Source organism: Pelobates fuscus, chromosome 5, assembly GCF_036172605.1.
Source record: "Pelobates fuscus isolate aPelFus1 chromosome 5, aPelFus1.pri, whole genome shotgun sequence".
In the NCBI taxonomy this organism is placed as follows: domain Eukaryota; kingdom Metazoa; phylum Chordata; class Amphibia; order Anura; family Pelobatidae; genus Pelobates; species Pelobates fuscus.
In genome coordinates this window covers 204,799,063-204,816,595 of record NC_086321.1, presented here as the reverse complement: position 1 = coordinate 204,816,595, position 17,533 = coordinate 204,799,063, and the positions used below count along the sequence as shown (strand labels likewise).

Sequence of the window (17,533 nt, the reverse complement as noted above, 5' to 3'; positions counted from 1 at the left end):
TGTGACCAAATGGCTACTAAAAAAGACTGGACATACCCCATTTGCAATACCTTGGGTTGTCTACTATTGCAAATGGTATGCCATTATGGGTGTAAATTTAATTCCTGGGCTACTATACAGTCTCAAAGGCAACGTAACCAATCGGGCGAATTTTAATTTCAAATGTAACACGCTATATTTGACCCTGTAACTTCCCAAAACACCATAAAACCTGTACATAGGGGGTACTCTTTTACACGTGAGACTTTGCTGAATACAAATATGTGTATTTAATTGCAGTAAAAGCAAACAGTATTATGACATTGACAGCTAAAATGTCATGTAGAACTAAAAAAATAACAACATTTCTTATTTTCTCCCATTTTTTTCATATTAAATTATGTTTCATAGCTAAATATTTGATATTAAATGAAAGCCCTGTTTCCCCTGAATAAAATGATATATAACAAGGGTGGGTGCATTTAATATGAAAGAGGTGAATTACGGTTGGACAGACATATAGCGCAAATGCCAGGGTTTGTTACGTTTTGTTCTGTTCACAACGTGTACATTTGGCTCAGTCCTTAAGGGGTTAAAGGAACACTATAGTCACCAGAACAACTACAGCTTATTGAATTTGTTCTGGTGAGTAGAATCATTACCTTCAGGCTTTTTGCTGTAAACACTGTCTTTTCAGAGAAAATGCAGTGTTTACATTACAGCCTAGTGATAACTTCTGGCCACTCCTTAGATGGCTGTTAGAGATCCTTCCTGGGTCATGGCTGCTTAAAATGCATCCAAACATTCAGTGTCACCTCCCTCTGCATGCAGACACTGAACTTTCCTCATAGAGATTCATTGATTCCATTCATCTCTATGAGGAGCTGCTGATTGGCCAGGGCTGTGTTTGAATCATGCTGGCTCTGCCCCTGATCTGCCTCCTTGTCAGTCTCAGCCAATCCTATGGGAAGGCATTGTGATTGGATCAGGCTACCACTTCTGATGATGTCAGCAGACTGCTTTTTTTTTTTTTTTTTTAGGCAAACAGCATGCAGAGTTACAGCTTCTGGCTTGAATACAGTAAAATGTTGCTATATTTATGGAGGCATGAGGGGCACAGGGGGTAGATATTGGTTTTAACACTATAGTGTCAGGAATACATGTTTGTGTTCCTGACCCTATAGTGATCCTTTAAAATGGCAGACTTAGTTCAGTGTAATAGTGGTTATGCATTTGTTTCACATTCAACTTTTTGGAGATTTGGATGCGGTCTAATCTGTAGACAGTTCTCTATATTGCGGCAGGATATTATATTTTTGAATATTTTGTATTTTTTGAAAACTGACATTTGTAAATTATCTGGTAAACAAACTGAGGCTGGAACTGCTGCAAAGCCACTGCCGCAGAGACGTATAAGGAATGGCAGATGGATTACTGTAGGATCTGGTAGACTTAGAGTTGGGGATAAAAGGCATATTGCACAGTGTGTTGCTCTACATAATTAATTTTCTGCACTTTCAGAGTGTAATGGTGTTATAGAGACAGACTTAGGCATCAGGTGTAGTGGTGCTATGGAGACAGGCACTGAGGGTAGTGGTGTTGTGGAGACAGGCTCAGACACTGAGGGTAGTGGTGTTGTGGAGACAGGCTCAGGCACTGAGGGTAGTGGTGTTGTTGAGACAGGCTCAGGCACTGAGGGTAGTGGTGTTGTTGAGACAGGCTCAGGCACTGAGGGTAGTGGTGTTGTTGAGACAGGCTCAGGCACTGAGGGTAGTGGTGTTGTTGAGACAGGTTCAGGCACTGAGGGTAGTGGTGTTGTGGAGACAGGCTTGGAGACTATGGTGAGGCCTAATAAAAAGCAGTTGTTGTTGGGGGATTCTATCATAAGAGGTGTGGAACTGGACAATGGTGGTCTTGTGAGATGTCTTCCCGGAGCTACTGCTCACAGAGACAGGAGACATATTTGTAATATTTTTAAGCGAGCAAAGCAGGAAGGGGAATTGGATACACTAGTCCATCTAGGGACAAATGACTTGGCTTGCAATGAGGTTTCACAGGTAAAGGACGTTTTTAGTGTTTTGCCAATGATAAACGGCAGGTTGCTTCCACACGGTCATTCTCTGAAGTTCTGCCTGTGCATAACACTCAGAACGACAGGCAGACGCGTATTAGGGACTTTAACGTGTGGCTTCGTGAATGGTGTCGGAGCAAAGATTTGACTTTATTTCTCATGGTAGCTCTGTTTGGAATGGAAATAAACTGTACAAAAAAGATGGTTTGCATCGTTCTCAAAAGGGAACAAATGTTCTCATTGAGCAGTTCAGAGGTTTTGCTAGGATGTATTTAAACTAGGAGGGGAAGGGGGGCAAAAGGGTGATAAAACATCAATCCAATGGCCCCCAAAACAAGGACAGAAGATGTCTGTAAAAAGTGTGTTAAAAAATGATAAGCTTGGGGCGGAGCCTGACTGTCAAGCTGAGCAGTCGCATGCAGCTTGAGCTCCTGCACAGGATAGGCAAAAACGCAGATTTAAGCCAAAATATAGGACTCAAAGACAAAAATCAGACGCACTCACACACAGGGGGCTTGGGGCACAATATATTACGCTCACCCTGATGACTAGCAACGAGGACAGCCTGAGAGCCTGGTGGCGGCCTACTGGGACTTGGACGGGGGAGAGGCGGACGATCTCCCGGAGTCTGAGCCCTGTACGTGGACCCGCTACACTCCGACCCCCCCCCTGGACCGGTGGGGGTTATCCCGGTCCACTAACTGCAGTGGGTGGCACACATACGGAGAACTGGAGGGCAGAGATACCGTACAGCGTGAACCTCGTGGCAAAACCAAGATGGCCGCCACGCAGGAAACCCAGAAAAGCGACCCGATCACTCAATGGAGCGCCCAGTTCAACGCCAGGTTCGATGACCTCTGCCACAACTTCTGGCACCGCATTGAACAGAGAACAGGCACGACAACCCACACACCTACCGAGCAGGGGAAGCATCTGGCAGACAATACCCACACCCGGGTGTTAACCCACGATCATGAGGAGAGGAGACTGAGGCGGATTCAGAGGGAGGCACGACCAGAGGCACTGAACAGAACCGCAATCACTACACTCACCTTCCCTGCTAAACAGCGGGACAACAGTGACTCCCTGCTAGGGCCAACACGCAAGGAACCGCAACATAAAGCACCTGACCGCAACTGTACCTTCCACGGAGCTTTGTCCTGTAAAAGAGCACTCATTCCCGCTCCCGCCGACCAATCTGCGGCTACCCATAACTGTCCTGCTGTTCGTTACCGCAGGCATAAACATCCCACATGTGTCTCCCGAAAGGGGCCACAAAGAAGATGGCGTAAAAAGCTACCACTCACCTCACCAGCAAGAAGATCTGCTCACTTGTCTCCAGCATGACAAACCTGAATGGAAGGGCTTCCCCTTGTGCTACTGGGAGTGCAGTCCCACACTTCTGCAACCGCTAACCCCGACTGAAGCCTGGACTGTCAGCGAGGGGAAGACTGGGACGGACTCTCTGAGAACTTGGGCGGCAAGTAGGGGCATTGGTTAGATGGCACACCAGTGTTTTTCCCGGCTGGGCAAAAGTATATCATTAAGCATGTCTGATTTACTATGCCTGTCTCATATATACCTCAGCTTGAAAGTTTCACTACCCTAATCCTGTTTCATGCTCTTACCGCTATCAATAATCAGTTTCAATATAGCTATGTATGAAACGTTACTTATCTAAAAATATGCTAAGTCTATACCACTGCCTAACTAATGCAAATCTTTGTTCGACTCTGCATGCTCTTGCTGTTGTGGCAGGGCGAGCTATATGTAATATTCCATGCACAAATAAAATAAAGAATTAAAAAAAAAAAAAAAAGTTTATAAGCTTAGAGTCATGTCTACAAATGCTTGCAGTTTAGGGAATAAAATCAATGAACTTGTGGCAATAATAGCAACTGATAATGTAGATTTAGTCGCTGTTACTGAGACATGGTATTATGAGAAAAATGACTGGGATGAAGCAATACCAGGGTACTCTTTATATAGAAAAGACAGGGAAGACAAGAAAGGGGGAGGGGTTGCCCTGTATGTGAAGGATAGCATAAAATCTAGCCTAATAAAAGTTAGTGAGGCGAACATAGAGTCCGTTTGGGTTACATTAGAATTTGGTAATTACACAGTAACTCGTGTAGGTGTGATTTATAGGCCCCCAGGACAAATAGAAGAGTTAGAAAATCTACTAGTTGAGGAAATTGCTAAAAGGGCAATAAATGGGGGAAGTTACCGTATATACTCGAGTATAAGCAGAGTTTTTTAGCACATTTTTTGTGCTAAAAAACCCCAACTCGGCTTATACTCGAGTCAATAGTCTGTATTATGGCAATTTGCATTGCCATAATACAGACTGGGGGAGAGGGGGGCTGGCAGAGCTGTAACTTACCTTTCCTGCAGTTCCTGTCAGCTCTCTCCTCCTCCGCACCGTCAGTTCAGCACCTCGGTCAGCTCCCACTGTAAGTCTCGCGAGAGCCGCAAGGTCATAGTGCGGCCGCGAGACTTACACTGGGAGCTGACAGAGGGAGCTGCACGGGCGGCGCGGAGGAGGAGAGAGCTGACAGGAGCTGCCGGAAAGGTAAGTTACAGCTCTGCCAGCCCCCCTCTCTCCCCCCCCACTGAACTACCAATGCTGGACCACCACGGAAGGAGAGCCACCCTCCCTGCCATATATCAAGCAGGGAGGGGGGACGAAAAAAAAATAATTAGTAATAATAAGAAAAATAATAATAATTAAATAATAAATAATAATACTAAAATAATAATAATTAAATTAAATAAAATAATAATAAATAATAATAAAAAAAATGTAAAATAATAAAAACATTTTTTTAAAACATTGCCCACCCCCCACCAAGGCTCTGCAACACACACACACACACACACACACACTGCACTCATACACACACGCTGCACTCATACACACACGCTGCATTCATACACACACGCTGCATTCATACACACACGCTGCATTCATACACACACACTGCATTCATTATACACACACTGTAAATAAATATTCAATTAATATATTTTTTTTAGGATCTAATTTTATTTAGAAATTTACCAGTAGCTGCTGCATTTCTCACCCTAGTCTTATACTCGAGTCAATACGTTTTCCCAGTTTTTTTGGGTAAAATTATGGGCCTCGGCTTATATTCGGGTCGGTTTATACTCGAGTATATACGGTATAATGGGTGACTTTAATCTTCCTGATGTGAATTGGAAAACCAAAATAGCTGCTTGTGCCAGGAGCAAACATATTCTAAACTCCCTACTGGGATTGTCTCTAAAACAAGTCGTTGAGGATCATCAGTCAGTGTGGTTTAGAACAGTGACTGAGTCACACCACACAAAAACAAAAGTTTTAGACTTTAGAAAAGCAGACTTATATGTGTAAAGGAGTCATTAACAGACTGGAGTAGTTTAAACGGAGTCCAGAGAAATGGGATTATTTAACCCCTTAAGGACCAAACTTCTGGAATAAAAGGGAATCATGACATGTCACACATGTCATGTGTCCTTAAGGGGTTAAAAGATGTACTGCTGAAAGCAACAGAAAATTGCATTAGGCTAGTCACTAAAAGCAAAAAAATCAAGAAACCACTGTGGTACTCCGCAGATGTGGCCAAAAATAGTAAAAAGCAACAAGTTAGCATTTTGTAATAATAAAAAAAAAAAAAAAAAAAAAAACAGAGTGAGGAAGACAGAATGATCTATAAGATTAGGCAGAAAGAGAGCTACCAAATCACACACAGACGAGAAAATAGCACAGTCAGTAAAAAAGGGGACAAAACATTTTTTTAGATACATAATAGAGAAAAGGAAAGTAAAGCAAGAATTAGTTTAGAATTTAGATTAAAAACAAAAGAAGGAAGGTATGTAGAAGAGGATAAACGTCTAGCTGACTGCCTCAATGAATATTTTTGTTCAGTATTTACAGATGAAAAAGAAGGAAAGGGGTCTCAGTTAGGAAAAAGGACAAATGAGTCATTAATTACATGTGAGTTTACAGACAAAGAGGTTCTGTTTCAACTGTCAAAAGTAAAGACAAATAAGTCAATTGTACCTGATGGAATACACCCAAAGTTATTAAAAGAGCTTAGTGGTGTACTAGCAAAACCATTAACAGATTTATTTAACCAATCGTTGTTAACAGGAGTGGTCCCAGAAGATTGGAAGTTAGCGAATGTTGTGCCCATTCACAAGAAAGGTAGTAGGGAGGAGTCGGGAAACTATAGGCCAGTAAGCCTTACTTCAGTAGTGGGGAAAGTAATGGAAACCATGTTAAAGGATAGGATTGTTGAACATCTAAAATCACATGGATTTCAAGATCAGAGACAACATGGGTTTACTTCAGGGAGATCATGCCAAACTATTCTTATTGATTTTTTTGATTGGGTAACTAAAATAATAAATCAGGGTGGTGCAGTAGACATCTCTTACCTATATTTTAGTAAGGCTTTTGACACTGTTGCACATAGAAGACTTATCAATAAACTGCAATCTTTAAGTCTGGATTCCAATACTGTTGAATGGGTAAGGCAGTGGCTGAGTGACAGGCAACAGAGGGTTGTAGTCAATGAAGTATATTCAAAGCATGGGCTTGTGGGGTACCTCAGGGATCTGTACTTGGACCCATTCTCTTTAATATTTTTATTAGTGATATTGCAGAAGGTCTTGATGGTAAGGTATGTGTTTTTGCTGATGATACTAAGATATGTAACAGGGTTGATGTTCCAGGAGGGATAAGCCAAATGGCAAATGATTTAGGTAAACTAGAAAAATGGTCAGAGTTGTGGCAACTAACATTTAATGTGGATAAGTGCAAGATAATGCATCTTGGACATAAAAACCCAAGGGCAGAGTATAGAATATTTGAGTCCTAACCTCAACATCTGAGGAAAGAGATTTAGGGGTGATTATTTCTGATGACTTAACCCCTTAAGGACACATGACGGGACTATTCCGTCATGATTCCCTTTTATTCCAGAAGTTGTGTCCTTAAGAGGTTAAAGGTAGGCAGACAATGTAATAGAGCAGCGGGAAATGCTAGCAGAATGCTTGGTTGTATAGGGAGAGGTATTAGCAGTAGAAAGAAGGAAGTGTTCATGCCATTGTACAGAACACTGGTGAGACCTCACTTGGAGTATTGTACACAGTACTGGAGACCGTATCTCCAGAAGGATATTGATACTTTAGAGAGAGTTCAGAGAAAGGCCACTAAACTGGTTCATGGATTGCAGGATACAACTTACAAGGAAAGGTTAAAGGAACTTAACATGTATAGCTTGGAGGAAAGGCGATACAGGAGGGATATGATAGAAACATTTAAATACATAAAGGGAATCAACACAGTAAAGGAGGAGACTATATTAAAAGAAGAAAAACTACCACAACAAGAGTCTTAAATTAAAAATAATATCATAAAGTATTACTTTACTGAGAGGGTAGTGGATGCATGGAATAGTCTTCCAGCTGAAGTGGTAGAGGTTAACACAGTAAAGGAGTTAAAGCATGTGTGGGATAGGCATAAGGATATCCTAACTATAAGATAAGGCCAGGGACTAATGAAAGTATTTAGAAAATTGGGCAGAATAGATGGGCCGAATGGTTCTTATTTGCCATCACATTCTATGTTTCTATGTGCCTTTGTTGCCCGAGCCCCTCTGTGTCTCTTTTTTTCCTCTCAGTTCCTTTGCAGGGCCGGACTGAGCCACCGGGACACCGGGAAATATCCCGGTGGGCCGGCACACTAGGGGGCTGGTGCGCGGCCGCCTAGTGTGCACCAGCCCGGGCCGCAATTACAGGGTGACCGGCAGGAGGGGATGTGATCATGTGCTCCCCTCCTGCCGGTCACAGAATGTAGCGTGGCCGAGCAGGCAGACTGGGTAGGGGAGCTTCTGTTCCCCTACCCGGTCTGACCGGAACCTGCAAGCGAGAACGCTCCTCCAGCGAGCAGGCTGGTTGGAGCGTTGCTGTGCGCTCCGACCTGCCTGCTGTTCTCGCGGGAGGAGCGCGAAGTCAGCCTGCAGTCAGAAGAGCCACCACTGGACCACCAGGGATTGAAGAGTAGCCGTTCCCCCTCTCCCCTGGGCCCTGACCAAAGGTAAGGGGGTAGGGGAGTAATATAAAGTTTTTATTTTTTTTATAAATATATCAATGCTAACCCACCCTACCCCCTGATACACACACTACACTCCTCCCCCCACCAACAGCACCCCTCCACACACACAGAACCCCCCCCCACACACACACCGAACCCCCACACACATACAGAATCCCTCCACACGCACACAGAATCCACACACACACAGAATCCACCCCCCCACACACACACAGAATCCACCCCCCCACACACACACAGAATCCACCCACACACACACAGAATCCACCCCCACACACACAGAACCTTCCCACACACACAGAACCTTCCCACACACACAGAAACCCCCCACACACACAGAACCCCCTCACACACACAGAACCCCTTCACACACACAGAACCCCTTCACACACACAGAACCCCTTCACACACACAGAACCCCCTCACACACACACAGAAACCCCCCACAGAACCCCCCCCACGCACACAGAACCCCCTCACACACACAGAACCCCCTCACACACACAGAACCCCCTCACACACACAGAACCCCTTCACACACACAGAACCCCTTCACACACACAGAACCCCTTCACACCTTCACACACACAGAACCCCCTCACACACACACAGAAACCCCCCACAGAACCCCCCCACGCACACAGAACCCCCCCACGCACACAGAACCCCTTCACGCACACAGAACCCCTTCACGCACACAGAACCCCCTGATACACACACTACACTCCTCCCCCCCACCAACAGCACCCCTAAACACACACAGAACCCCCCCCACACATACAGAATCCCTCCACACACAGTGAACCCCCCCTCCCACACAGAACCCCCCCCACACACACACAGAATCCACCCCCACACACACAGAATCCACCCCCACACACACCCCCACAGAACCCCCCCCCACACACACAGAAACCCCCCACACACACAGAAACCCCCCACACACATAAACAGCACCCCTCCACGCACACAAAACCCCTCCACGCACACAAAACCCCTTCACGCACACAGAACCCCTTCACGCACACAGAACCCCTTCACGCACACACAGAACCCCTTCACGCACACACAGAACCCCTCCACGCACACACACAGAACCCCTCCACACACACACGCACACAGAACCCCTCCACACACACACACACACAGAACCCCTCCACGCGCACAGAACCCCTCCACGCGCACAGAACCCCTCCACGCGCACAGAACCCCACCACGCGCACAGAACCCCACCACGCGCACAGAACCCCACCACGCGCACAGAACCCCTCCACGCGCACAGAACCCCTCCACGCGCACAGAACCCCTCCACGCGCACAGAACCCCTCCACGCGCACAGAACCCCTCCACACACACAGAACCCCTCCACGCATAAACAGCACCCCTCCACACATAAACAGCACCCCTCCACATACACAGAACCCCTTCACACATAAACAGCACCCCTCCACGCACACAGCACCCCTCCACGCACACAGCACCCCTCCACGCACACAGCACCCCTCCACGCACACAGCACCCCTTGTCACGTTCACATAGAGTTTGATGGAGCTCAACTGCAGATTTCTGATTAGTTAGATGTGAATGTGAGGAGTTGAGGAAATAAAGAGATGACAGTTCACCGGGGAGTTAACTGATACTGTGTCTTTAATATATTTGATTGAAGAAACATAGGTACTGTATCTTTAAATGGTTCAGGTTTGTTGAGTGGATTCTTAGATTAACTTATACAATTGAATTGCAGCAATAAAATGAAGGGAGCAATGCAGATTAACTTGCAGAGATTTGATATAGCTTAATTGATAGAAAACATCTCATATGGAGGTAGAAAGGTTAATGAATAGGAATTACTCATATAACGATAGGAGAATGTGTGAGCAGGCTGAAGCTTGAGAGCTCAGTAGTCAGGGAAAGTTCGTATAATACAGCGAGGTAACTTAGCTTCCAGAGGAGTTGGAGTTGGTCCCAGAGTGCCCTCCGGAGAGGTTCCGTGGAGAGAGGTCGAGAGGAGTCAAGTGCTAGCCGTGGTCGAGGAAGGAGAAGGAGGTTAGTCGATTACGAGTCCGGTTCGGTACACAGGTAAGTTTGTAGAGAAGAGTTGCAGCCGGTTTAATTCCGCGGTACGCTGTTCATTAATCCAGCGTCTGTTGCCTGGCGCGGTCGCATAATGTAGCGCAATGAGACCGCGTCAGAGAGGGGGTGTGGCTACAGTCCGTCAACCCGGAAGAGACAGGCAGTACAGGTAACGGCCATGACACCCCTTCACGCACACAGCACCCCTTCACGCACACAGCACCCCTTCACGCACACAGCACCCCTGCACGCACACAGCACCCCTGCACGCACACAGAACCCCTGCACGCACACAGAACCCCTGCACGCACAAACGGCACGCTCTCCACGCACAAATTTCTTTCATGTTTGAGTGATAGTTTTCAGTTTTTTTCCCGCTTCCTTATCTGCGCACTATGCTGGCGCGATGCATTACGGGGCTGGTATGGAATTTTTTTCCAGGGCTGCTTTTCATTCCCAGTCCGGCCCTGTTCCTTTGTGTATCTTTTTCTACCCCCGGTCACTCTGTGTATCTTTGTGTCCCCCCAGCCTCTCTGGGTGTCTCATCACAGCCCTGTCTGTCTCTTTTGCCCCATTCCCTAACCCTTTTGTGTGTCTCTTTCTCCCCTTCCAAACCCCTCTGTGTGTCTCTTCCCTTAGCACAATGTCTTTTTCTCCCACCATCCCCTGTGTGTTTCTTTCTACCCTAAGCCCCTCTGGGTGTCTCATCCAAGCCTCTGCCTGTCTCTTTTGCCCCTTCCCCATCTATGTTGTGGCTCTTTCTCTCACCAGCCTCCATACATCCCTACCACCTCCATAACAACTCCACATTGGGTAATAGTAAAATCCTATTGGACAGACCTGTTGTAACTTTACATCCTCCCGTGGGTCCCTTCACACCTGAATCCTGATCCCTCAAAACTATTTGCATTGAATGGTCCATTCACGCCATGCCCGGACATATATGCCTATTATTGATGCTACAGAGCAAACTTCCAAAACACTCCTTTGCAGTGTTATACCATAACTTAATCTTAGATAAGTATAGCCTGTTCATTAAAACTACAATTAACTACAATTAATAGCTTATAAAGATTTTATTCACCAAATAACCTTAAATTGGACATATAGAAATAAGACTACCGCTGGTCCAGGCTCAGATTCAAATCCAATTACAATTTGTGTAAGTCTTGAACTTGTCTCACAATAGTGCTCTGAGACTGCAGGACCCCCAAGATGTCTTCCTCTATGGACACAATGCTGCGTTAGTGTAGTTATATCTTCTTTAAAAACTGCCAGGTCTGCAGTAAACAATGCTTTAAAATGCTACATTAAGGAAACTATATCTAATTTAGTGGCCAGCATAGTCAAGTCTTTACCTGAGTAGTGTGTAGGTTGAAGGGCACCGTAGTATGGCAGGTGATCAGCTTACTCCTTGCTAATATCCTCCAAGGCGGTGGAAGAGGTATCAAACCCCAGTAAAACTCTGATATCTCAGATTCCATCTCTCTTTCAATGCCTTATTTATGGCATTGACATCCCATTGCACTCACAGGGCATTTAGGATCTCAATAAGTATGTGAGATAGCCTGATAAAGTATCAGCAATATCGCTTTTAACAATATATTGCCTTCAAGTACAGTTTTTGGCCTTACGATAGTATCTGGACAGGATACAATCCAGTGAACATTCATGTCCATTCAGAAGCTATTTTGTAAAATGAGGACATTGATAAACCTTGTAAACAATGTCCAGATTTTGCAAATCTGGAGCATTTGGATTTTAGTGAATAACCCTGCAGGTGATTTTAAATATGAAAATCTGTTTATTTATTTTTTTACCTCAAAAGAAAACTGCACCCAAAATGCAACAATTGATACAGAAGTATATACTAGCTCAACTCCACAAGTCTATTAAATATTGTATATGTGTAATATTATAGCTTGATGAAATCTGAGTAGACTTTTCCAAGTGTTAAAAAGAAAATCTAATCACTTTCTGTAAAGTACTTACCATGTGTTTGAGAGATTCAGAAATCTGCAGGAGAAAGGTCAGTAATTGAGGCAAGTGAGCGCAGACATCTTGCTGGGATTCTAAAGTGGTTGTCTGACCCCATTCAGCAGCTTTACTAAGCCAACACTGGAAGCTCAAGACACTGTTTGGCATGACTTGGGCCATTACCAAATATGCAGAGACAAAAAGTTTGGTAATAAGTCATCTCATGGGAAAAAGAATTTGTACTGTAAAAAGAATGAATAAAACATATTTAGTATTACAAAAGAAGTAACACATTTATAAAAGAGGCAACAAATTCCACATTACTATACGATGGTTGAACGAGGCATACAAGTAAATTCACTGAGACAAGTTTCATTTTCAGAAACAAGAGGTAGTGAGAACCCTGTTCAAGTGAGCTTACAATGAACTGGATGAAAGTTCACTACTTCCAAGTATGGCGATAACTCAACGCAGAAACCTTTAAACTAGGGATTGGTAGCAAATAACTTCAAATAAATTTTTTTTATTTTATCTACTTTTTTTTAATGCATTATCTATATTTTCATGGAAGATGGAGTCATCTTTTATCTTGTAAGGTTTCTTTAATAATTGAAGGCACTTTAAAGGGAAACTCCAGTGCCAGGCACTGGAGGTCCCCTCTCCCTCCCAACCCCCAATGCCCGGTTACTGAAGGGGTGAAAACCCCTTCAGTCACTTACCTGAGGCAGCGGCGATGTCCCTCGTCGCTGCTTCCTCCTCCGCGCCGCTCCTCCTTCTGATTCCGTCGGCCGTTGAAAACGAATGTTAATGCTTTCTTATGGGGAAATGAGCGACGTTGGATGTCCTCACACAGTGTGAGGACGTCCAGCGACGCTCTAGCAAGGAAAATCCTTGCTAGAAACCAGGAAGTGACCTCTAGTGGCTGTCTAGTAGACAGACACTAGAGGTGGAGTTAACCCTGCAAGGTAATTATTGCAGTTTATAAAAAACTGCAATAATTACACTTGCAGGGTTAGGAGTAGTGGGAGTTGGCACCCAGACCACTCCAATGGGCAGAAGTGGTCTGGGTGCCTGGAGTGTCCCTTTAAGTCACATATTATTGTCCTCAATTCTGAATACCCCATGAAATCATTTCTGCAACTACATAATATTTACATACAGCTAAAACCAAAAAGCTCCTTAAAGAAACAATCCACGCACTATAACCACTAATGAGTGGCACTTTCCCAGAGTAACTAGTGAAAGTTTGTCAACGGTTTTGACAACTGCTCCAATCTCCTTCTACACTACTTCTAGCTACTGTTAGCTCCTGTTAACTAAGTGCTCTTGGCCAATGAGCCAAGACCTCCACCACACAGCTTAGTTGTCTGTGCCTGGTGCACCCCAGTTTTAAGTTGTCAGTATACAGTTTGACTACTTACCCAGAAAAGGCATCAGAACACCTCTTAAACCATAACCATTGCAATTTGCTTCAGTGGTTATAGTGCTTGGAATGGTCCTTTAACCCCTTAAGGACCAAACTTCTGGAATAAAAGAGAATCATGACATGTCACACATGTCATGTGTCCTTTAGGGGTTAAAGTTCCAGTCACTTGTGTATTTTTAAAAAAAAAAGTGTTAGCTATAAGGGGAGTAGTTTACTTTCAAGGAATACTATAGGCACCAGATCCACTCCATCTCATAGCCTCATCAGTGTAAACACTGCCTTTTGACAGAGTGACAGCCACTAGAGGGACTTCGTGGATGAAGTAATGCAAAGATTTGCAGGACCTACGTTCAGTGTGTCTTCACACTCTGCATGGAGATGCTGAATGCTCCCCATAGGGATGCATCAACTCAATGCATCTCTGTAGGGAGATGCTGATTGGTCACAAATAGGCAATTACTAAACATGTGCACTAGCCCCCCAAATGCCTCCATATGGAGAAGCAGTGGATTGGTTGAAATAATCATTATTAGGGGATGGGTCAAATAATCTCAATAAGTAGGCTAATACTACAGCTTCCTAAAACTATAGTTTTTCCTCCTCATCGCACCCATCTTTCCCACTACGATACTAATAAACCTTTTGTTGGGTTCACCTGCCAGGATCTGATATCACTGTTGTATTCTTGCACACAACCAGGGCCGGCCTTAGGGGTGTGCGAGCTGTGCGGCCGCAAAGGGCGCCATGGTGCAGGGGGCGCCCTGCGGCCGCATAGCTCACACGGCATGTCTGTTAACCGCAATGCTTACAAGACATTTGCCTTGGGCGGCATTTTCCAGGGGGTGGCAAAAAAAGCCGCCCCCAAATGCCCAAGGCAAATGTCTTGTTAGCCTTGCGGCTAACAGACATGCCGGGCTGCCGGGCGGTCGGGCGGCGCTGGCGGGCGGCTGGCGAGGGAGCACTTCCTCTGAGCTGTATGCTCAGCTCCCTCGCGCGCCGCAGAGTGAGGCTGGGAGCCGGAATATGACGTCATATTCCGGCTCCCAGCCTCACTATGCGGCGCGCGAGGGAGCTGAGCAAACAGCTCAGAGGAAGTGCTCCCTCGCCAGCCGCCCGCCAGCGCCGCCCGCCCAGCCCAGCAGCCACTGGACCACCAGGGAGGAAGAGACCCCCCCCCCCCAGCATTTCCAAAGGTAAGGAGGCTGGGGGGGGGGGGTGTCTAAATAAATTTTAAAAAATGTGTTAATATGGGTGAGTGTGTGTGTGTATGTTAGTGTGTGTCTGTTAGTGTGTGTGTGTGTGTCTGTTAGTGTGTGTCTGTTAGTGTGTGTGTGTGTCTGTTAGTGTGTGTCTGTGTATGTTAGTGTGTGTGTATGTTAGTGTGTGTGTGTGTATGTTAGTGTGTGTCTGTGTCTGTTAGTGTGTGTGTATGTTAGTGTGTGTCTGTGTATGTTAGTGTGTGTGTCTGTTAGTGTGTGTCTGTGTCTGTTAGTGTGTGTCTGTGAGTGTGTTTGTCTGTTAGTGAGTGTGTGTGTCTGACTGTGTGTGTGTGGCTGTCTGCCTGTGTGTGTGTCTGTTTGCCTGTGTGTGTGTGAGACTGTCTGCGCGTGTGTGTGTGACTGTCTGTGCGTGTGTGTGTGTGTGACTGTCTGCGCGTGTGTGTGACTGTCTGCGCGTGTGTGTGTGAGACTGCGCGTGTGTGTGTGAGACTGCGCGTGTGTGTGTGAGACTGCGCGTGTGTGTGTGGGACTGCGCGTGTGTGTGTGGGACTGTCTGCGTGTGTGTGTGTGACAGGGTGTGTGGGAAGGGGTAAGGAGGGGGGGACGGGAAGGGGGGGCGCTGTGAAGATTTTTTGCACAGGGCGCCCAAATGCCTAAGGCCGGCCCTGCACACAACAGTACAAAAAAGGGTGTAAGGAGGTTATTATTAGTCTGTACACAGATAATCGTGCCTTTGCACAATAATGTGCAATATGTAGGCATACAATATCCACCATGTTTTCCAGGACAAATATAAATTTATACAAATTAATGGGCAACGTGCAGAAAGTGCTGCCCCTCAGTATGTAGAGACCACATGCTGCAGGTAGTACATGAGGTGATACATCAATCTGGAATCCTGCAACACATATCTTAATCCATGATACAGGGCACAATTTTCATGTGCTGTCAATCAACATGATGAAATGATGCGAGACCAGGAAGACATGCTGGATATGGCAACCCTAGCAATAAGCATTTATCATCGGGCAATATCTATCAGTTATTGCAACTAATGGGAAAAATGAAATGAGGCAGTGGCGAAACAATATCTACCCATTGTCATATATTTGTTTTTTTTTACAAAACAAAAGTAATCCCTACATATATTTTGTAATCAAGCTAAAATTTCTGTAAAATTCACACACACTACTTTAGAAAGTTTTTTTATGAAAACCTAAAAAGAGGGTAGGTATATATTTGTTTAATTGGTACAGTATGCACAATATAACATTTCTACAATACAAGACAATTTGTATCTTGACAATCCCTTTAAATCATTTTTTAAGATTGACACTTTATTTTGTGTCTATTGTGAAAGTGCTTTCAACATATTGTAAATATTTTACTGCAATATACACACATAGAGACCAATGGTTGTCAGCTATCTAGTATGAGAAATCATAGCCACAAACACGAGTCCATATACCTAACACATCTTTAATCAGCTGTAAGGGCAATGTGGCTGCTTATCCAGTGCCTGCTGACAGGGCTTTAGAAACACGTGATTGTCTTACAGGCAGGACAGCCCGGTGACATCTTACCCACACGAGCAGCGTGAAGCATGCTGGGAGATTCCCACACATTCCCTGTGAACTGGCCGCAAACCCTGAACCCCACAGATCAGACCAGAACAGCCGACTGCCGAGAACGTCCGGAACACAAGCGGGTGGGGCTTGGCGAGGGGGTGGGGCTTGCACGGCAGGGCCAATCAGCGGAGCAGATTGCAAAGCGCGCCAAAAAGAGAAAGAGTGGGCAGAGTGAGCTTGGATTCCCGCGCTGTGTGGCGGATGGCTGCTGGGCTTAGTGTGCGGTCATGGGTGACTAGTCATAGCTTAGCTATGTGTGTTATAGTTAGCGTGTCACAGAATAGTGTGCAGCCGCCTGGACGTGCTAGTAACCTGATATAGGTGTGTGTGCCCGAATGATGAGCCATCAGATCAGGCTTGCTAACTCAGGGTGTGAGGAAGGAGGGAATATGGTTTATCTGCATGGATGTGTCTTGATAGACTCGTGGCTACTGAGTTACGTTTAGTGGTGCTGGGAGTAAAACCGTGAAATGGATTGTATGATAGCTGACTAGGCTGCTAATAAATTTGGAGATTTAGTTGCTCTGTTAAACCATAGCAATAATCCCACCTCTGTCAAAGTATCCCAATATTGGGATATATAAATATTTTTTTTTTAAAGGTGTGTTTCTCTCTCTCTAATGTGTGTGACATATATGAATCCCTTAACACCTTCAGGACCGGACTGTTTTTGCGATGTTTGTACGTTAAGGACCAGAGCTATTTTAACACTTTTGTGGTGTTTGTGTTTAGCTGTAATTTTCCGCTCTCTCATTTACTGTTCCCATACAAGTTATATATTGTTTTTTTCAGGACAAGAAGGGCTTTCTTTACATACCATTATTTGTATCATTTCATATCATTTACTTTAAAAAAAATAGTAAAATATGGTGAAAAAAACCCAAAAAAACGTGTTTTTTGACTTCTACTTAAAAAATATTTTACTGATCTACAAAATCGAATGAAACAAACTGCTAAATAGATTAAACATTTTGTCCTTATTTTTTTTTATTTTTTTCACATAAATTGCAATTCAGGTATAAATTCACAGATTTTGTT

At 44.8% G+C, this 17,533-nt stretch overlaps 1 protein-coding gene across 1 annotated transcript in view; it reads right to left on the bottom strand.

Annotated features, from left to right (window-relative positions):
* The window catches only part of FANCC (FA complementation group C), a 220,412-nt gene extending 203,847 nt beyond the window's left edge, over nt 1-16,565 (bottom strand). The window contains exons 1-2 of the mRNA XM_063454967.1: nt 16,451-16,565; nt 12,237-12,463 (exon numbers count right to left, since the gene is read on the bottom strand). Of these exons, the coding sequence (XP_063311037.1) occupies nt 12,237-12,401 (165 nt within the window). The 5' untranslated portion in view covers nt 12,402-12,463; nt 16,451-16,565. The remainder of the gene's footprint in view (nt 1-12,236; nt 12,464-16,450) is intronic.
* Between the last annotated feature and the right edge of the window lie 968 nt (nt 16,566-17,533).